This window comes from Podarcis gaigeae, assembly GCF_964106915.1.
Source record: "Podarcis gaigeae genome assembly, chromosome: 17".
Classification (NCBI taxonomy): domain Eukaryota; kingdom Metazoa; phylum Chordata; class Lepidosauria; order Squamata; family Lacertidae; genus Podarcis; species Podarcis gaigeae.
In genome coordinates, this window is record NC_139694.1 from 35,540,584 (window position 1) to 35,562,536 (window position 21,953).

The following is a 21,953-nucleotide window of genomic DNA, read 5'->3' on the forward strand; positions in this document are numbered from 1 at the left end:
CAAAGCAGTTTACAGCATATTAAATCAATAAATCCAGAAAACATTAGCCAGGTGATGTTCCACCTAGGCCAGGTGGAAAGCGCCTTGCAGGGAGCGGCCTCCGTGCCTCACAGTCTGACGATGTTCCTCCAGCCTCATGAGGAGCCTCTTCAGTAGGGCTGGTGAGTGTGGGCCTCGCCCCCTAGGCCAGGTAGATGTCCATATGATATTGTGTCTAAGTATTTAACGGCTGGGACGCGGGTGGCGCTGTGGGTAAAACCTCAGGGCTTGCCGATTGCATGGTCGGCGGTACGAATCCCCGCGGCGGGGTGAGCTCCCGTCTCCGGTCCCAGCTCCTGCCCACCTAGCAGTTCGAAAGCACCCCTAAAGTGCAAGTAGATAAATAGGTACCGCTTTATAGCGGGAAGGTAAACAGTGTTTCAGTGTGCTGCGCTGGTGCCGGCTCGCCAGAGCAGCTTCGTCACGCTGGCCACGTGACCCGGAAGTGTCTCCAGACAGCACTGGCTGCTGGCCTTTTAAGTGAGATGGGCGCACAATCCTAGAGTCGGACATGGCTGGCCCGTACGGGCAGGGGTAAAAGGTAAAGGTACCCCTGCCCGTACGGGCCAGTCTTGACAGACTCTGGGGTTGTGCGCCCATCTCACTTAAGAGGCCAGGGGCCAGCGCTGTCCGGAGACACTTCCGGGTCACGTGGCCAGCGTGACAAAGCTGCATCTGGCGAGCCAGAGCCGCACACGGAAACGCCGTTTACCTTCCCGCTGGTAAGCGGTCCCTATTTATCTACTTGCACCCGGAGGTGCTTTCGAACTGCTAGGTTGGCAGGCGCTGGGACCGAGCAGCGGGAGCGCACCCCGCCGCAGGGATTCGAACCGCCGACCTTTCGATCGGCAAGTCCTAGGTGCTGAGGCTTTAACCCACAGCGCCACCTGCGTCCCCTACGGGCAGGGGTACCTTTACCTTTTTATCTAACGGTTATCTTTTGTCTGTGTTTTTCTCCAGCATGCCTTCTATCACCAGTCTTCACAGTATCAAAGCTAAAGTTCCACACCAGGCACATTATGGCTCCTTTCCAGTATGGCTGTTGTGCAGGGTATTCTGTTTGCAACTGGGTGCCTTTGTCATGGCTCTTACTGGCTGCGTTATGAACATCTCCTCCACATCTGCCAATCTTGAATGGAGAGTGTGGCAGATTGAGAACATCATGAGCAGCAACAAACCTGGCATTGTGGGCACTGGGATCTGGGGCGCCTGTTCCGTGTGCAGAATGACAATGAAGAAGATCAACATCATATCCATACCATTAAACGATGAGGAGTCCTTACCCTCTGAAATCATCCTTGCCCAGGACTTGATGCCATTGGCCTCAACTGCCAATGCGGTGACCGTTTTTGTATGGCCTTTGTGCTTTATAACATATTTAAGCCGGGAAAACACGATGATTTCATCGTCACCTTCTTTTCCATCGGAGCAATTGTGGACTTGGCAGCAGGTACATTGGTACTTATTTCCATTTCGTGGAATCTGCATTCTATATTAACAAACGAAGGAATTAAGCTTCCTGAGGTTTTGGGAGTGCCTCCCATTGAAACAGAACAGCGTGCTGGAATTTCTATCTATACTTGGTTTAATGCAGCAGCTTCACAGATCTTAAGTGGAACGCTGGTTCTGGGTGAAAAATATTTTTGGAAAATGAGTGAAATAATCACTTCCAAGCAAAAATTTGCCGACGACCCAGAAAGTGTTACAGGCACTGAAAGCCCAACGCTTTCAGTGTGGGCATTACTGTATTACTCTTCTGTGACACTTGAGTGTGAAGAAAAACCCACTATTTGGTGGAGATATCAAAGGAATATTAAAACGGAAACCATACCAGACTCATTAGGAGTGTGGCTAAGGAATGGCTCCAGTCCTGTGACTGGCTTCTTTTAAATCTTAGCAAGGAAGGTTGTGTATATTTATTATCAAATTTGTTCATTTTTATCTTTCCTTATGCATATTATGTTTAATTTTTTTTGTTTTTAACTGAATGTTCCTGGGATGATTACAACATAGGGTGAAATATAAATGGGGGAGGGGAATGAAAAGAATCAAATTGTTATATCTAGATATTGATTTTGATCTCTTTTAGCAATAAAAAGAATGTTATCTCATTGCACACTTATGCTGGAGTGCTTATTTTGCTGCAGATTCTACTGTCTATTGTGCTTTTCAAGTTTTCTGCATTTCAGAAACACTGCAATTCGCAAAAGGTTCTGGGACATGCTTGGGATGTGGGTGTGTGCAACCCGTTTTACAGAGAATACAGGCCAAGCCTTTGAGTGCTTGTGTGCTGCTACTAGCCCTGGCCAGCAAGAACAATGATCAGGGACACTCAGTTTCCGTAGTCCAGAGAGACCTAGGCCACTTCCAGCTTTAGGTAGAATAAAAAATTAAAAATGATGGAACACAAAACAAAGTAGCACCACACATCTAAGAAGTGAGACGTAATTAAATATGATGAAATATCTGTGTACAAAAAAGAACCATGTCTTTTACCAAATCATGATTCTATGATATCTCTCATTTCAGCTCTAAGCTGCAGGTAGAAACAAGTTGAGAGAAGAATCAAATACAAAAGAATTAAGAAGTGACTAAATCTGAGGCCCACTTAATTATACATACTTTAATTTTGAACAGATCCACGATTTTCTTCGAGTCCTGTAAACTTTTCAGTTTTTAGGCTTCCAGAAGGTTGGGATTTCTGCCACATTTCACTAGATATTATTTTATTGCTGCCATAAATATAGTTCTGCCCCTTACAGCTTTCCCACAGTGATTTGAAGCCGGGAATGACTTTGACAGAAGACCACAGGTATTTAGGAACAAATTTCCCTGTACAACACAGTAAAATTGTTATCTATACAGACTGTGCTCTCTGTGTCTATAATCCATACTGTAATAGGAAAAATACATTACACATTTGTAAAAGTCAACAGTTTCATAACGAAACCTTGGATGTAGCACATCACATGGAGGGGATGGGGGAGGCAACTTACATTTAATCAAATGTGCTTTACATTTAAGATGGAGAAGATTAAAATACATTCACTGGTCTCTAGGAAAGACGCACATATTTCCTGCAGAGTTTGTGTCAGTGCTGCCTTGGAATCGGCTCCTTGATTATAAAGCTGTCAATGCTGCCTGCTGTTAATGTTCCTGAGAGATGGCTTTGCTTGCATGGAACAATTTTGTCTTCTTAGAATTGGCTCAGGCTGCAAGAATGCTCCACCAAATGGTTGCAGTCTGAGTGACAAACAGTATATTACAGAGCAAGATCCACCCGGTAACATAGACAGGTGACCATCACACATCCTAGAACGTCAGGGCAGGAGAAACAAAAGACTGCCTGCAGCTCACTCTCTGAGCACATGAATGCTTCAAAATCCCACTATGGATTTTGGATTCCCTCCCCCCTTATAAACCAACACAGGATTATTAGATGTTGTTGTTTTTAATGAGAATTGCAAATTGAGCCCTTCAAAAACAGGATAATGAAACTGGAGAGAAATGAATTCCTGTCGCCTGCATCTGGTTGAGGGTAACATTTCCTCCAACCACTAGCTGATGCTATGCAATTTAACTTCTATTGACTTTTTTCTTTTACCTGGTATACCACCTAAAATATAATCTCCAGCTTTGCTATTAAGAAAACCAGTTGAGGCTAGTCCAGGAGGGCAAGTAGGGTACTGATCCACCAGAGCTCGCCTAATCTTGTGGCTGGGGGAGAACCCTGGTAGAAACCTCTGACATTCACTTGGCTGGTATGTTGCCTATGGAGAAAGTTAAGAGTCATGTATGTCTCTGTCCCCATCCAGCAGAGTAGAGGAGCCAATTCCTAGGGGCTCAAGTCCCTTCACTCCCAATAAAATATTCGAGGGGCAAGGCCCCCCAAATTGATAGACATTGCCATTCGAATGGGGCATGCATGTATGCCACATCTTGTGGTCGATTATCTGGGCCCCTCCTAAAGGTTTTCTGGGAAATGATAAATAACGAGTTAAAGAAAATGTTTAAAAACACTTTTGTTAAAAAACCAGAAGCCTTTTTACTGGGTATAGTAGGTGAAGAGATACCAAAAAAAAAAGATAAAAGACTGTTCATGTATGCAACAGCAGCGGCAAGAACCCTTTTAGCCCAAAAATGGAAACAGCAAGAAGTACTAATGAAAGAAGAGTGGCAGATGAAAATGATGGACTTGGCAGACCTGGCAAAGCTGACGGGGGAAATCCCAAAACAGCATGATCAAGTTTTCCAAAAAGACTGGAGTAAATTTATACAATATTTGAAAGATCATTGTAAACCATCAACAACACTAGTAGGGGTATCTGAAGACTTGTAATGAGAATTTTTTTACCTTTCTACATTTATTTAAATGTTGAGGTATTTTGTGATGAGTCATTAGAATTAGAAAATATATAAAATGCTGTGATATAAAGGCTAATTTTGAAAGCCAAGAGGTGGGCGGGAAGGAGGTCGATAGGCTCTAAAGAGCCAATGAGGTAAAGCGGATAATAATGATGTGATTATATATGTTTAAATGGAAAATTAATAATATTTTTTAAAAAGAAGATTATCTGGGCCCCTCCAATATTTTATTCAAGTTGCACCATAGTCATCCAGCCCCTGAAAGGTTCATGAGGGAATGCCACCCTCAGACTGAAAAACACTTTTTGTCCCTTATCACAGGTGTGCCTCCAAACATATAATGTGTGAAGAGGCCCTTAAAACAGCGGCTATGATAGTGCAGTGAGACGCAGCCTGAGACTCTTCCAAGGTTTTCCTTTCAGCTTACTCCCGGGAAATGTGCATAGGACTGCAGCTTTAGAGAAGTCAATGCTGAGCATATATTCCTCTAGTGTTAAAAAGACAATTCCCAGATTAGTTTATAAAGTGGGCTGCACATTAATACTAATCTCAGGGCACATCATGCTGCTTCAACTAATAGGGCTCTTGGGGATAAAGGACTATTTATGGGTGTTTCCTTTCAAAAAAGAAACATTTAAAGGACCTTCTAAAAATAAGCATGCTTTTAGCTAATACCCCCTTCCCCAGCACACCAGGGAGTGCTAATGATGGCATATGCTGCTCGCTATAATTGCATAGCATTAAGACACAAGATCTGTTGCATGGCAGTTAGTTGGGAATCCAAAATGCACCCCATTATTGATAATCACCATCTTAACTCTGATGCCTTTGTGCCTCACAATGGTAAAAGAATAGCAAGCAATCCAGCAGATTTGCAGACCGCCAGAGTTCTTTTGTGGCTAAGCCAGAACGTTATCTTTCTGACAAGCTCTTGCCAAAACTGGAGGGGGCAAAGCCAGGAACAGAATGCAGCTCATGCAGCGTAGTGCAGATGCAGGCATGAGGAATGCAAATGCACGTGGGCTGTGCTGCCACATGGAACTTGGCCCTTAATAAGAGGGTGATGGAGGTGGCTGCCACAACATTGTAAGGTACACTTAGCAAATACACAGGAGTATACTGTGTGTTTACAGCCGTTTGTGGTCCCATTTGATTTGTGTAGTCCAAATGATGTTAGCCTTCAAACAACACCAGTCTCAAGGCTTCCCCCCTGTAAATTCAGGGAAATGCAGCTCCAAACATCTCCACTTGGGGCTGTAGACGATTTGTTTCAGTGTTTGGGGGTGGGCGGTGGATCAATTGTCATTTTCTGTTACTTTCCATGCCCACTACTTCCTCAGTGCTTTAATTTCTATCTTGGCCCTCCACATAACTATAAACAATGTACAATGATACCTCAGGTTAAGAATTTAATTCGTTCTGGAGGTCTGTTCTGAACCTGAAACTGTTCTTAACCTGAGAAGAAGAAGAGTTTGGATTTGATATCCTGCCTTTCACTCCCCTTCAGGAGTCTCAAAGCGGCTAACATTCTCCTTTCCCTTCCTCCCCCACAGCAAACACTCTGTGGGGCTGAGAGACTTCAGAGAAGTGTGACTGGCCCAAGGTCACCCAGCAGCTGCATGTGGAGGAGCGGAGACGCGAACCCGGTTCCCCAGATTACGAGACTACCGCTCTTAACCACTACACCACACTGGCTCTCACTTTAGCTAATGGGGCCTCCCGTTGCCACTGTGCTGCCACCCCACAATTTCTGTTCTCATCCTCAAGCAAAATTCTTAACCTGAGGTACTATTTCTGGGTTAGCGGAGTCTGTAACCTGAAGCGTCTGTAACCTGAGGTACCACTGTACACACACCAGACACTGCATAGCAATCCGAAAAGCATATGATTCCTATTTCTTTCCCAACCATGCTGGTAACTATTTCTGGTGTATTCCTAAACTAAAAGGTAAAAGGTAAAGGTAAAAGACCCCTGCACGGTTAAGTCCAGTCAAAGGTGACCATGGGGTTGCGGTGCGCTGTGGTCTAAACAGGGGCGTCTTACCCATAGAGGCTAGTGGTGCGGGGCGCCGGGGCGCCAAGTTCTGGAAGGTGCCAGGGAAGAGGTGGAGGCTGGACGTGGTGCCTCCCAGCATCAGCTTGCCGCCCTCGCCCACCTCTGCCATGCAGTGCCCGGAGCCTCCATCTGCCGTGGCCACCGCGGCACAAAGTGCCAACTGAGCTGAGAGACACTGTGTCCAGCCTCTGCCTCTTCCCCAACGGAGGAGCTGCCCTCCAGCCGCTGCCAGCCTCCTCCAGCCCCGCCAGCAGCACCGTCCTCCCTAAAAAAACTCTGGTAAATGGGGGGGGGCGCCGGAGGGAGCTTTGCACCATGGTGCCGGATATGCTTAAGATGGCCCTGGGTCTAAAGCACTGAGCCTCTTGGGCTCGCTGATCAGTAGGTTGGCGGCTCGAATCCCCGTGACAGGGTGAGCTCCTGTTGCTCTATCCCAGCTCCTGCCAGTCTAGCAGTTCAAATTCCTAAATTAATCTCTCTCTCTCTTTCTCTGTCTTTCTCTGTCTTTCTCTCTCTCTCTTTCTCTCTCTTTCTCTCTCTCTCTCTCTCTCTCTCTCACACACACACACAGAGGAAGGGGGGGGGAATAAAGATCTACACTGGGATCTGCGACTGTTGCTGTGAATCCTGCTGTGTGAGACCTTGTCTCATGGATGGGCCGGCCCTGTGTGAATGTCTATGATGCAATTAATATTGCCTTTCCCATGAATATTGCTTTTCCCATGCTAATGCAGCAGAAGACAGAATCAGGATTCAAGATGACCTTAAACGATTGGAGAACTAACAAAATGAATTTCAATAGGGATAAATGTCAGGTTCTACACCTAGGCAGAAATGCACAAATATAAGGTCGGGGCACCTGGCTTGCCAGTAAAAGGTAAAGGTAAAGGTACCCCTGCCCGTACGGGCCAGTCTTGACAGACTCTGGGGTTGTGCGCCCATCTCACTTAAGAGGCCAGGGGCCAGCGCTGTCCGGAGACACTTCCGGGTCACGTGGCCAGTGTGACATCGCTGCTCTGGCGAGCCAGAGCCGCACACGGAAACGCCGTTTACCTTCCCGCCAGTAAGCGGTCCCTATTTATCTACTTGCACCCGGAGGTGCTTTCGAACTGCTAGGTTGGCAGGCGCTGGGACCGAGCAGCGGGAGCGCACCAGTAGTACTAAACTAATCGTGATCCTTTGGCTGAGATGTTTTCAGCAATGGCTTTGGGCTCAGAGCTCCCTCAGAGCACAGCAAACAGGAGATTATCAAAGAGGAGATCATCACTCAGAGGATTATGCCAGCCCCCTCTGGAATGGTGGCTTGAGAGGGAGGGAAGTTAAGGAGATGAAGGAGGTTTTAAAGGGAATTTCTGTCACAGGGAAATGTATATCTCTGATCTGAATAAGCCACTTAATACAGATGGTGTGGTTGGGAAGTTCAGAGGCAGATTTAATCGTAAATCTCTCTGGATTAACCCTAATGGTCTGATGTGTGTAGTGAGCATACAAAGAGGAGGAGGGAGAAAACACTCTTTTTTCTGTTGAGATTCCTGCATTGCAGGGGGTTGGACTAGATGATCCTTGGGATCCCTTCCAACTCTACAAGTCTATGAATCTACCACCTCTCTTTGAAATAAAAGAGAGCACACAAACAATTCTTAATGGCTGCCTTGCAGGGGCCACAACTGAGTTACCCACGAAATTCCATTCCCAGTCTCCCCCACCCCGGTCATCCAGTACTGGCCTCAATCCATCTAGATATGCTGCTGTTCAAAGCAGCAACTAGCTTCTCATTCAAGGAATCCTATTCTGAACTGCACTATCAACACTCTATTTTACCATAGCCCCACTCTGCTCACCTGGGCAAAGGTTAGGCTGACACCACCAGTGCCTGCGGTTACCCACAACTCCTGGCATCAAAAGTTCTGGCACCTGAAAATGGCTTGGGACTTGAACTCTTTGAATCACCCCAGAGGCAGAATACTTAAAAACAAATAAATATAATTTTTAACAACGGGTTCAACCAAAAATAAACTCCATCCAAGTTGCGTTTTTCTGCTTGGATGGCAACCATGTCAAAGTCTTCCTTTTACATCTAATTGAGGTATAGTGTTAATAATGTTGCACGTCTCCCTAGTCTCCAAGCAGGTCAAGATAGCATGATGCCCAGGGTTGAGTTTCCTTGAAATGAGGTGCAGCAGAGACTGTGGTTCTTTATGATATATGGTTTATTTACATATATATACAACCTTACCCTTTGATGGAGGCGCTCACAGCATCAACACCCCAAGAGGTCTTGCTTCTCCTATAGTCATAGCCTTGGATTCCAGCAGAAATCAAGCATGACTCTCGCCCTCTGGCTTCTGCCTGCTTCTTGTCCAGTTCTCTCTCATACATTGCTCTGGCTATTGTCCTTCTCTCTATCAGCCAGGTTAGACACTTGCTTTCTTATACTAGCAACCATGCTTAGTTAGGCCCATTAACACATCAAGAAGCTAAGTGGCTAGTTCAACAATGGGATCCTCCATTAGATTTTAAGCCTTGCTGAATCCAGGACCCCAGGAATCAGCAGGGACCTGAGAATCATGCAGGCTACTACCCACCCACCCCCGACAACTCACTACAGTATGTACTAGCTAAGGTGTTTAGAAACCATATGAAGAGAAGTGGGTGCAGTTTCTTAAATGCCAGAACGAAACACAGGTAAACAAACTTGGACCCAACGAAATGGGAATCGCAAAGAAAAGAGATTTAGCATTATTAAGAACTTACATTCCAACAGGAGCAGCTCAAAAAACATCCTAATATATATTCATGATTTGATAATAATAAACAAATGGATATAATGGGTGTATCACAGCCTAGAAGAGGAGGAGGAGGTCTGAGCTCTTGGGGCCAGGGCTAGCTGAGTCAGCTTCATTAGCCATAGCTAATGGGTTAATAAGGTCCGTATAGTTAAAGCCATGGTTTTCCCAGTAGTGATGTATGGAAGTGAGAGCTGGACCATAAAGAAGGCTGATTGCCAAAGAATGGATGCTTTGAATTATGGTGCTGGAGGAGACCCTTGAGAGTCCCATGGACTGCAAGAAGATCAAACGCATCCATTCTTAAGGAAATCAGCCCTAAGTGCTCACTGGAAGGACAGATCGTGAAGCTGAGGCTCCAACACTTTGGCCACCTCATGAGAAGAGAAGACTCCCTGGGAAAAACCCTGATGTTGGGAAAGATGGAGGGCCCAAGGAGAAGGGGACGACAGAGGATGAGATGGTTGGACAGTGTTCTCGAAGCTACAAACATGAGTCTGACCAAACTGCGGGAGGCAGTGGAAGACAGGAGTGCCTGGCATGCTCTGGTCCATGGGATCACGAAGAGTCGGACACGACTAAACGACTAAACAACAACAACAATGGGTTAATCATTCATGCGTCAGTTTTCCTTACTTAGCTTCTTCCTGCTGGGAAACAAACCACGATCCCTGGCTGTGTTACATCTGAACCAGAGGTTGCTGTTTGCTTCACTGAAACAAGCCACAACCTCGGTTCAGATATAATGCAAAACCTTCTTCCTGGGGAGAAGTAAAGCAGGTTCATTCACAGTAAACCAGTGGTGTCCAAACATTTTTCAAAGTGGGCCAGTGAAGGGCCGTGAGGGTCGACCAAAGGGCCAACCAGTTGTTGACCTTTTTTTTAGGGTTGAAGTTGTTGAGGTTTTTTTAGGATTTTACCCCAGGAAACAAACTGGCACAGGGGCTGGATTAAACTGACCAGCGGGCCTGATTAGGCCCCTGAAACAGACTTTGGACATGCCTGCAGTAAACCATTAATTACAGTTTACTGTGATGTGTGAACTAGGCCAACTCAAGAGAATCCAACTCTGTACTCTTCCCCGGTTATTTATCTAAACTACCATCTAAGCTAGTGATGTATGGAAGTGAGAGCTGGACCATAAAGAAGGCTGATCACCGAAAAATTTATGCTTTTGAATTATGGTGCTGGAGGAGACTCTTGAGAGTCCCATGGACTGCAAGAAGAACAAACCTATCCATTCTTAAAGAAATCAGCCCTGGGTGCTCACTGGAAGGACAGATCCTGATACTGAGGCTCCAATACTTTGGCCACCTCATGAGAAGAGAAGACTCCCTGGAAAAGACCCTGATGTTGGGAAAGATGGAGGGCACAAGGAGAAGGGGACGACAGAGGACGAGATGGTTGGACAGTGTTCTCGAAGCTACCAGCATGAGTTTGACCAAACTGCGGGAGGCAGTGGAAGACAGGAGTGCCTGGCGTGCTCTAGTCCATGGGGTCACGAAGAGTCGGACACAACTAAACGACTAAACAACAACAACAACCATCTAAGCATCTCTCCACAACTTTGACAGCCTGGCTGAAGAAGAGGAAGCAAGTCCCAGAACTTCTCCTCAGCAAACATGAACAGAAGCTGATGCTGATAGTGGAATCAGAGGCCAGGATTGATGCATCAGTTCTGTTCTTTCTTAACTGCAACCAGACACTGTTTATTGACATCATATGCAGTGGACTGTTTGGGCTTAGTAAGGGTTTGGGCCATGTTACTTCTGTTCTGTTCACTATGACCACCAACAATCTTGCCACTAGCAAGCAAACTTAAAAGATGAAATTTCTCCCATAATGTGCAATTGAATTTCTTTCTTTTTTTAATGATTTTTTTTATTTTGCCAAAGTAATAAGAATAAATAAATAAGAATAAAAATGTGCACCCCACCCCAGAGACCATTCCATTGTAACTATCCAACCTCCAAAAATTTCAACACCTCTTGCGATGGTTTGACCTCTTTCCGTTTTAACAGTACAGATTCTACAAACACCCTCCATATCTCCTCGAAATAATTTCTCCTGCATATTCCCCATCTTACCTTAATGGCACATGTTAATTTATCATTAATAGCTATATCCCGCACCTCTTTATACCATTCTTCCATTTTATATTCTGCTTGCTCCTTCCGCTTCCTAGCTATAACAACTTGTGCAGCTGCCAATAAATTTGTGAGCAAGTCCTTCATAGCCTGTGAACCTTCCACCCCATCATAAATTGATAATAATGCAACTTCTGAACTTTCGGTTAGCTTTAACCAGTGATTTCTGTTATCTCCTTAAACATCCTTTGGCAAAAAATTATACATTTTTACACCCCCACCAGATGTGAACATAAGTCTGCAATTGAATTTCTAACCTACCTTTGTTGGCCATTTGTAGATCCAGAGATTCCATGTAAATTATATGCTGATTATATGGTAGCAAAGTTTTTACATACGAACGAGACACAGGTGTAGCGGGGAAACAATTTCCACAACTCTTTTGCTGGATGCCTGCCCTCACATTATTACAGAGGTCACTCCCAACCCTCTCTTCCCAGGAGCTCCAAATGCAACACAGCAAATAACCATCCCTTATATTCTCTATGTACTGGCATCTCAGATCTGTAGGATGTCCACCGGCACACTTGCTCTTCAATAACACAGCACCCCTGCTTCACTATCTGCCTTTGCCTTACCTGTCCGGGTCAGCATGGGTGATAGAAATTCGTGGAGGGATTCGTAGTGGGAGAGTAGTTGGCCGCTGGACATTGTCGGGCTCTGGTGAGCGCGCTCTGTCTATGGGCTTCCAGGGTGGGACTTGCAGGCTGGAGGAGAGGCGTCTCCGTCCCCGACGCAGGTCGGCACCCAGCATGTTGGAGGAAGTGTAGGAGCGGCTGCACCAGCTGGGGTCCAATGTGTCCTTGGGCTTCTGCAGAGGAGAAGAGGGAGAGGGGTGGGAATTGGGTTACTCCATTCAACAGGGTTTCAGAAACTTAAGAGCTATATAGTGCAGGCTCAGTTTGCCAGGTATGGATATAAACAGGCAAGATAAAGCTGAATTTAGGAATAGAAAGATCTGTCAGTTTTGGTTCTCTCACTTTCCCCTAATATAATGCATTTTTGTATGCTGCTGTAATGTTTTGTAAAACATTGGTTGGTTGCATAACTTTACTGCAAAGTTTGAATAAGTGTGAATATGTGTGAATTTTAAGGGTGCCTTTGTTTCAAATGAGAATTTGGTAGTTCCCCTTTAAAGGTAAAGGTAAAAGGACCCCTGACAATTAAGTCTGGTCACGAACGACTCTGGGGTTGCGGCGCTCATCTCGCTTTACATGCCGAGGGAGCCAGCGTTTGTCCACTTCCGTAGACAGTTTTCCAGGTCATGTGGCCAGCATGACTAAGCCGCTTCTGGTGAAATCAGAGCTGCGCACATAAACACCATTTACCTTCCTGCTGGAGCGGTACCTATTTATCTACTTGCACTGGCATGCTTTCGAACTGCTAGGTTGGCAGGAGCTGGGACTGAACAACGGGAGCTTACCCCATCGCGGGGATTCAAACCAGCGACCTTTCGATCGGCAAGCCCAAGCAGCACTCTGGTTTAACCCACAGCGCCACCCACGTCCCTGTTCCCCTTTAATCTGTATCAAATTTCTCCCCTCTACCAAGCTGAGATATGAATTGGGTTTGGAAATGTAATTCCTAAGCCCACCTCTGTTCATTCCTCATTTGGCAAGCAGCACTGCGGCCTGACCATGATGGGACAACAGGGTGCCGTTAAATGCTGCAAAATGCCAGTGACAGTATCCATTCTGTTATTTGCTTGTTTCAGTTTTGCCTTTCATCCCAGCAACTCAAGGCAATGTACATCGTTCACGCAGGCACTTCAAATGTACCTCTTTAATTAGCTGGACGTCTTAGATAGGTGAATTCCAAAATACATATTAAGGCAATACCTCTATCAGGCCAAATATAAGAAAATAGTGTGCAAGCTTTTTTATTTATTTCTCCAGCACTTTTTCATCAAGCTAGATGATAAACAAAGCAATGACAGGTGGGGAAAGAGAAAAGTTGGCCAGTGTTGAAGCCATGAAGTCTATATGAAGTCTTCGGCAGAGGCGAAACTAGGCTTTATTTCAATCGGAACAAAGACCCAATTTGGCACACACCCACCCCATGTGCATTTGCACACACACACAAACGTAGATTGGGAGTCTCAATGGCGCCGCTCTGGAAGCTTCACCCAGGGCAAAAATGTGGGTTGTAATCCACTGGGAGCAATCAAATACAACGATCTTTTCCTAGAGTGGACATGCAAGGGGATGTTGGTCCAGCCAGTCGAAACTTCCTGTTTCTTCCTGGACTGGAGTAGCCTTCCTTGCATGTGACTATAGGTGGGTGTGACCTTACCTGTCCAGGTAACAAAAAGGAAAAGTCACGCAGCACTCTCTCTCTTCTTTGACTTCCTTCTTCATTGGATCAGCTTTTTTTTCAGCTAGCATAAGCACTGGAACTATTCCCCCATATGGGGTAGATCCACATGTACATATTTGTAACTAAGTATGCCTTCAGGAATCCAACTGTGAACTGATGTGAGTAAACTTCTTTCATTGACTTTAAATAAGATTGTCGTATCTTTATTCTTTTAAGAGGGATTAAAGGGAATTTACCAGGAACTATACAATTCAATCTGAGACAGACTGAATTGTATAATAGTGAGAGGCTTACACAAGCCTGCAACCAGCTATCTGCTGTGCGTGAAAAGGGGAATGTAAACTCTGCTAAGTAAAGGAACTTGCTAGCGCAAGTTAGGAAGGATATTAATAAACAATATATCCTCTCCTGCACCCCGAACATTCCCACAAAAAAACTGGCTAACCCCTCCCCCCGCCCAACTGCTACAGCTCTGTCTTTAGATATATAGATCCATATGGGGCTGTTTAGATGCTGTTCAGGCATCAGGTTACACCAAAGTCTGAGGGAACAAGAGCCATCTCTGGAACCAGAATACAGCTGAGAAATTGGCCCAAACAAGTGTTATGTCAACATCTGCTGCCTCTAAGCAGTGGTCACATCAGTGACAGATTGATATGTATGCCCAGAATTAGGGACCCCTGTGGCTGAGGAGCATCCAAGTTATTGGTATACATTGTTAACTGAGAGGATACCTTTGAAATGCGACAACAAAGAATGAATTGCCATTGTTGAATTCTAGTGTTTTAGTTTGTTGCACTGTTTCCAGTCTACATTTTCCTTACACCTCAACTAAAGTCAATGGAGGTAGATTCATTAGGGTGGGGGTCACCACCCCAGGCCCCACGAAGGCCTTCACTGGCAACCCTGAACAGAGGCGTCAGACTCTGAACTATTTTATAAATAAATAAGCAAGCAAACAAGCAAGCAAATCTCTAGCCCTCCTAGAAGGTTATGAAGCATAATCTGCAGGTACCCCTCTAAGTAATTTCTCTTAAATGAGTCAGTCTGACTGCTCCCACTTGTCAGTGCTTTTAGCCAATAAGTAAAGTCATCTCATGCAGCCCTAATTTTGACACAGGAACATTTATTTCGAGGAACAAATAGGGCCCCCCAAAAGGGCTAAGCTGAAGGCCCCACACACCACTGGGTCACCAGCCCTTTTGGAGAGACAGCCACCCCTATACAACCTTATGCATATGATAGGAAGATGTTTATGTCCTGCTGGTCCTGATCTTGGAGATCAGCCACTTCCGCCTTAGGGAGGAGGTGGGGTTGGGGGCTTCACGGCCCCACCACGTGCTCAGGGGGTGGGAGGCCAGCCCCTGCACGATTGGGGGGGATTCCTGACCGCGTAACCCCCTGGCCGGCCAGTTGGCTTGCTCCGGGGGTGTAGCCTGCCGTTTTAAAGGCAGGACGCGGCCGGGGATCTCCCTCTTTGCCCACTCACCAGCTACTCCGTTTTTTCCACCCTCCTGCCCTTTAAGGTTTGCTTCCTATGACCTTGCTATGGACCTTGGATGGTCGCCGTAGAGGGGCCTGGTAGGAATCTTTCCACTTGGCAAATTGGCACCAGCCACTTGGTTTTTGCCTACCTCGTAGCAAATTGTCACAACTTTCTGGATATTGGCGGTTAGGCATTGGAATAGTTCTGTAGATGGGGAAAGGGGAGGTAGCACATTCACCCGCCCCACATTTTGAAGGGTAGTCCGTTAAAGGATTCTGGGGGGCGTGGTCGTGTCCAAAGCCCAGGGAGGTTAAGACCTAAGGCACGCCTCCTATCTTTGACCCCAGGGGAGCTCTTCGTTGATGAGCATCAGCAGGACTCCTCCTACCGGTGGTTAACCCTTCCCGGACTTCAAGCAGATGGGCTGGAGTCAGATATAGTCGGGTAGGTCCAATCCTAAGCCAATACTGCTCATCACCTGTAACCAATAAAGGTGTGGCCTTTTTTAGCCCATTAACCTTAATAATTGTGTCATGTGTCATTATTTCTACCTGGGGTGAGTGGGAACTCGCCACACAATATGGATGTTACACACAAGCACGTGTACACATCAATGTTGTTGCTGTCTAATAACAACAGGGAGCATTCCTCAATAGCAGGGGAAACTATACAAGATGGTCACAGCACACTTATTCTCCTTTCACAGAATTTCCTTAGAAGGTACCTGCAAACGTTTCCCTACAAGATTTCTTCTGGGAGGGTTAGATGCTTACTGTTTTATTAAAATGGTGGCTCGGACTCTGGGTCACCAATAAAACCTGACAAACCCTGCTCTAAGATCATTTGGGTGAACTTATTTCTTTACCGTTAGCCAGAAAGGGGAATGGGGAGAGAAAGAGCTGACTCCTTGCCACAGCCTTGCTCAGCCCTTCCCTCACTTTTTTGCAAGTTTTCAATCATAGAATAACACCAGCAGGCCCATTGGGCCTCTCTTCTCTTGAGCTAGGAAATCACTCTTGTGAAAAAACTGAGAGGAGAATAAATAGGCTTGTTCCCTGCTTTCCTTTCTCATTTTGCTCTTCCCCCTCCCTCCAGCTTAATGGAGAACAGCTTGTTGGTCCTCTTTTTCCCCCCTAGCACAGCATGAGACAGAGTAGACTCTGAGATTTGGAAACAAGGTTCAGGAGATGTCTGCAAAGCTCTTTGCTTATAATTTAGTTCTATGGATGCATTGGAAATAGTCCTGATTGTTATAAAAATCAGGGATTTCCTTTGCCCCTCAACCCTGCTCAAGGGACTTGTGTTCCCTTAATGTTCACTCAGTGGTCTTAGTAAAATTGAAGACGGAAACCAGGTTAAGTAAAAGCAGTGCTTTTTTCCCTGGAGGTGCTCAAGGGTCTGCAATACTGGCACCCTTTTTCCTAGAAGAAAAGCACTGAGTAAAAGCAGAGTGGCTGGTAAGTCTGATCCTTTATTTGGTCTGCTGCAACACGGATCACTTCCAGTGACAAGAGGGACTCCAATCACTGTGCGCAGCATCTTTTTAAAGTTCAGATTTTGCCCAACCCATTACAAAAAAAAAACCCCACCTACAAAACATAACAGAAACATAACAAAAAAGGAGGTACATTATTTGCAACCTGTCTATTGAGATATTTTGAATTACAAGTCTCTGGGTGTCTCTTGCATTTTGATACCTATTTGCATTTCCTCTTGAAATTTTAACTAGTGCAAGCTTTATTTCATTTATTGCAGTCTTACTTAAACATACCCCCCTGCAGGCACAGATGACTACCCTTCCCTTTGTCGAGTCCCCGGCCAGCTGGTATTGCCCATTTGACAGTTCCTTTTGGCAGCTACCTATTGGCAGGTCAGGAACATGATGCTGGGGCAAAGACAGGTGAAACACAGCTCCCTAAGCCACTCTGGTTCACTCTGTGTACAATATTGAGACTTTTGGTTTGAGTTCTATTCATAAATAAAATATTTCATTCATGATTCTTGTGTTCCAATTCATAAAGTATGGAGATACTTATTACTTCTGGAAGACACACATCTCTGAATATTAATGGGTACTACCAGTTTAGGGCCATCTGCTATAGCACTCCTAGTGGCCAGTCTGCTTGATAGCTTCCCTTTTTTGACAGCTAGGCAAATTAGAGGGTGTGCTGATTTAAAGGACGGTATTTAAAGTGTAAGTTTGCGAATTTGTGTATGGGTTTGTTTTCTGATTTCTGTGTTTGTAGACATGTATTGAATGCACATGGCTTTAGACCCAATGCACTTAGGGACATAAACTTATTTCATGGAGCTTCAGTTTTCTCATATCAACATTTCTCTGCGGGTGGTTTTTGTGCGCATGCGCTTTTCAATCAAATGAACCCTACCGGTAGTCCAAAACAAAATCAAAGGCATTTTAACCTTTCTCATTGCACTATCCTATGCATGTCTACTCAGAAGCAACTCCTATTAAGTTCAATTGGTGTTATAGTGAATAGGTAAAGGATTACAGCCTCAGACAGAGTCATTGGGGCACGTCTCTGTTCTTTGATAGGCACTGCCACTAAAGGTAATAGAAGTACAATGTACAGAAATGTGGTTTAATATATACTATTATGCTTCTACTCTGGAATATTGTATATCGCTGTGTGAGTGTCATTGCTGTGTGCTGTACCCTGAAGGGTGATTTAGAAAGCTTTGAATTAATAATTTGGAACTCCTATTGCTATGCAGGAGACATGATCAGAGATCTTGATCACTGCATCTAGCTGGTCCCTGGTCGGTTACGGTCTTTGATAAAGGAGTGCAACAAAAGAATCCATTCTGCCTGCTGCTGGAATGCATGCTTGCTTTCACTTATCCTCCGAGGGTATATTTTAAGTACAACAAGTAGTACAAATACGCCAGTAGTGTCTCAACTAAAGAACTAAAACCCTAAGCCTTCCCAATAGTCAGGAAAATTTGGACTGTGTTAATAACAGGTACAGCATTTAACTGGCTTAGGGAAAGTCTGATGGACCAGGAGACAAGAATTCAATATAAGTCTTTTCAAAACTTTTCCCAAGTACAAGTTGGTGGGTCTGGCTAGAGGAAGTCATTTTAAGTGGTTGTCAAGCCAAACATTAAGTGAGGCTACCATTTTAGTGCCCACTTCAGTAGGCCCACAGTCCAAATGCTTTCAAATAGTTTTGCTTATAGTCCCTGGGGCCAGGAACTGGATCCAGCCAGCGGACTGGACCCAAGCATCCCCTAACTCCAGCAGGCCCTTTGGACAGGTGAGTTTTCCTTTTCCTGCATAGTTTGAAGTCAAACCACGCTTGCAAATGCAGTTTTGCAAACACTACAGATGACAGGCACTTGCAAATGCACAGTGCTTTGCTGATGTTGCAGATCAGCTGATATATGCTCCTTGCAAACCTCCTGCAGCTTTTGGCAGGGAGCCCTGCCCCACAACTTGAATCCCTTGCACAAAATAATGAGGGTCTGGGGACAGAGCATGCTTCTTGTGAGAGCCAGTGGAGAGAGTTCTGGTCATGATGAAGTAGACAGGGAGGGTAGGCACATGAGTGTATCTGTGTGGAATTAGCCCCACCATTAATTTTAATTTTGCTTCCAGATCAGTTGGCAAAAAAGGCAAGGATAAGGCCATCACACCCTTTCCTCTTCCGTAAATCCAATGTAGTATATTGTTCATTTTTTAAAAAAAGAATTGCATTTGAGCTACACTGATTTTCATTTTTGTTGATCTCTTTTACATTTGATCTCTATTTTTGTACAATGGTACATCGAGTTAAGAACTTAATTCATTCTGGAGGTCTGTTCTTGACCTGAAACTGTTCTTAACTTGAGGTACCACTTTAGCTAATGGGGCCTCCTGCTGCCGCCACACTGCCAGTGTGCGATTTCTGTTCTCATCCTGGGGCAAAGTTCTTAACCTGAGGTACTATTTCTGGGTTAGCGGAGTCTGTAACCTGATGTGTCTATAACCTGAAGCGTCTGTAACCCGAGGTACCACTGTACATGGCTTTTACATTATTTTGTATGGTACTGGACCTCTACTTTGTATAGTATTCTTAAACAGTTGTATTGCATTTCATTACTACTGTGTTTTGATTTATTTTTTGTGTACATCACTCTGAAATTCTTTTGAACATAAGGACTTTCATTAATGTCATACACCATTCAGATATAGGCGGGCATGGCTTGGTGCAAAGGTTTGCCACAGCTACTCTGGCCTACTGAACCAGGAAAAGGGCAGACGCTGAAGCAAAGGTCTGACAATCCTCTTCCAGGGCAGCTTGGTGCAGAAGAAAGATGCCCATTATTTTTGTATTGTGTATCGTATTGTGTTTTTACTATTTTTTGTTGGGAGCCGCCCAGAGTGGCTGAGGTAACCCAGTCAGACGGGCAGCATATACATAATAAATTATTATTATTATTACTATTATTAGGGAGAAAGGCACTGGCCAGCTCCGAAGTGGCGCACTGAGCATTGCTCAGTGTTTCTGCGAAGGGTTGACAGCTGCATGCAAGGCACCATTTCTGAGACTGCTGCCTCCCTGCCCACAATCCCCCATGGACCTCCTCAATTGCTCATTGGAGCTTGGAAGGGTGCCTCCCCGGCTGAGTCATGTGCTCCAGGAGCTTGTTTCCAAACAATAAACTGTGCTAAATAGTAAAGTGAAAATGTTAACTTCATTAAATGTCTAATTTATTACTGTACGATTTTAATTGGCCAATTAAAACTGATCAAAGCAAGACGGCTAATCCAACATAAAAGCTTTTTTGTAATTGGCAAGCATGCTGCTCTGGATTTTCGCCCAGTTCCTAATGGAACAGGAATACCACCATAGAATAACATTTCCCACCCCCGTCCCAAGATAATGACAATTTTTATTTTGAATATTCTGTCTCGCTGAAGACAGACAATCATACATGGTAAAAAGTTAATAGTGGGTCCCATATTGCAAGCTGCAATTACAGGCCAATCCTGGGTCTGAAAAGTTTGTTTTCTGTTGTTTACAGTCCTCATGAGACACTCTCATAACAATGGTCTGTCGAAATCCCTACTTTGTTCATTTTACAGATGGGGAAACTGAGCCAAGCGAGCATGGCTTGCTCCAAGCCACCAAATACCTTATGGTGAAAAAGGGTCTCATGTATGCTCTGTCCTCCAGACTGAGAGCTGAAAGAGTTCAGCCCAGTGGCGTAGCGTGGGTTATCAGCACCCGGGGCAAGGCAAGTAATTTGCGCCCCCTAACCCATGAATTTGCGCCCCCTAACCCGTGGATTTCCCTAACCCCCAGATGTTGCGCCCGGTGCGGCCGGCCCCCCCTGCACCCCCCACGCTATGCCACTGGTTCAGCCACCTTGCAGAGGGTCAAGCTCCACAATAAAATTGTTACTAGCTAACTGACAGAAGAAGGCTGATCGCCGAAGAATTGATGCTTTTGAATTATGGTGCTGGAGGAGACTCTTGAGAGTCCCATGGACTGCAATAAGATCCAACCTCTCCATTCTGAAGGAAATCAGCCCTGAGTGCTCACTGGAAGGACAGATCGTGAAGCTGAGGCTCCAATACTTTGGCCACCTCATGAGAAGAGAAGACTCCCTGGAAAAGACCCTGATGTTGGGAAAGATGGAGGGCACAAGGAGAAGGGGATGGCAGAGGACGAGATGGTGGGACAGTGTTCTCGAAGCTACAAACATGAGTCTGACCAAACTGTGGGAGGCAGTGGAAGACAGGAGTGCCTGGCGTGCTCTGGTCCATGGGATCACGAAGAGTCGGACACGACTAAACGGCTAAACAACAAAAACTGTGACAGGTGTCGCAGGAGTGGAGCACAGGCACTCAGAGGGTGAAATCACTGACGGCAGCAAGCTGAGAAACTTAAGTGTGCGCTTAAAAGAAGCCCTCAGTAGTCCTCCACTTGTCCAGTGTGTGCCTAAGGCAAAAGTCTGTATCAGGCAGAGGCAAACCTTGCCCTCCAGATGTTTTGGGACTACAACACCCATCATCCCTAGCTAACAGAACCAGTGGTCAGGGGTGATGGGAATTATAGTCTCAAAAGCATCCAGAGGGCCGAGGTTGAGGAAGCCTGCATTATATGAACCACTTATATGAGAGTCAGTCTGGTGCAAAAGTGAAAGTGCCAGACTAGGACTGGAGAGATGCAGGTTCAAATCCTCACTCAGCGTCTAACTCTGGCAAGGTAACCTCTCAGGGCTGTTGTAATGATAAAATGGGTAGGGGGAGAACAATGCCCTGAGCCCCTTGGAGGATGGCTGGGGTATAATTATAACAAAGAAATCCATTAATGAAATCCATGTGAGGACTCATCGCTATTTTTACTTACTAGTGTAACTACGTGCAATTGAACCCCTCCCCCTCAAACACATTTGTTTGGTGAGGTAAACAAAGCCCCCTATGAAATTGCTTTGGGTGATCACATCTGTCTGATAGACTCCACATTTTGTTAACTCTCTGCACACTGGCTTCCATTTCTTCCAAGATGTCTCGCTGAAGGCATTTCTTACTACCTGGGAGGGATACAGAAGGCAATAGGACCTTAACAGATTGGAGAACTGGGCACAAGCTAACAAAATGAATTTCAATACGGACAAATGTCAGGTTGTCACTTAGGCAGGAAGAATTGGCTGCACAAATATAAGATGGGCAACACTTGACTAGTGTCCAGTCTAGTGTCCAGCTCAAGGGAAGTAATAATACCACTCTATTCTGCCTTGGCCAGACCACAC

The 21,953-nt window shown here is 45.3% G+C and overlaps 1 protein-coding gene across 1 annotated transcript in view; it reads right to left on the minus strand.

Moving 5' to 3' along the window:
* Positions 1–21,953, minus strand: part of PDE4A (phosphodiesterase 4A) — a 397,337-nt gene that overhangs the window by 323,754 nt on the left and 51,630 nt on the right. Inside the window, exon 3 of the mRNA XM_083718847.1 lies at positions 11,971–12,203. Coding sequence (XP_083574973.1) covers positions 11,971–12,146 — 176 coding nt within the window. The 5' untranslated portion in view covers positions 12,147–12,203. The remainder of the gene's footprint in view (positions 1–11,970; positions 12,204–21,953) is intronic.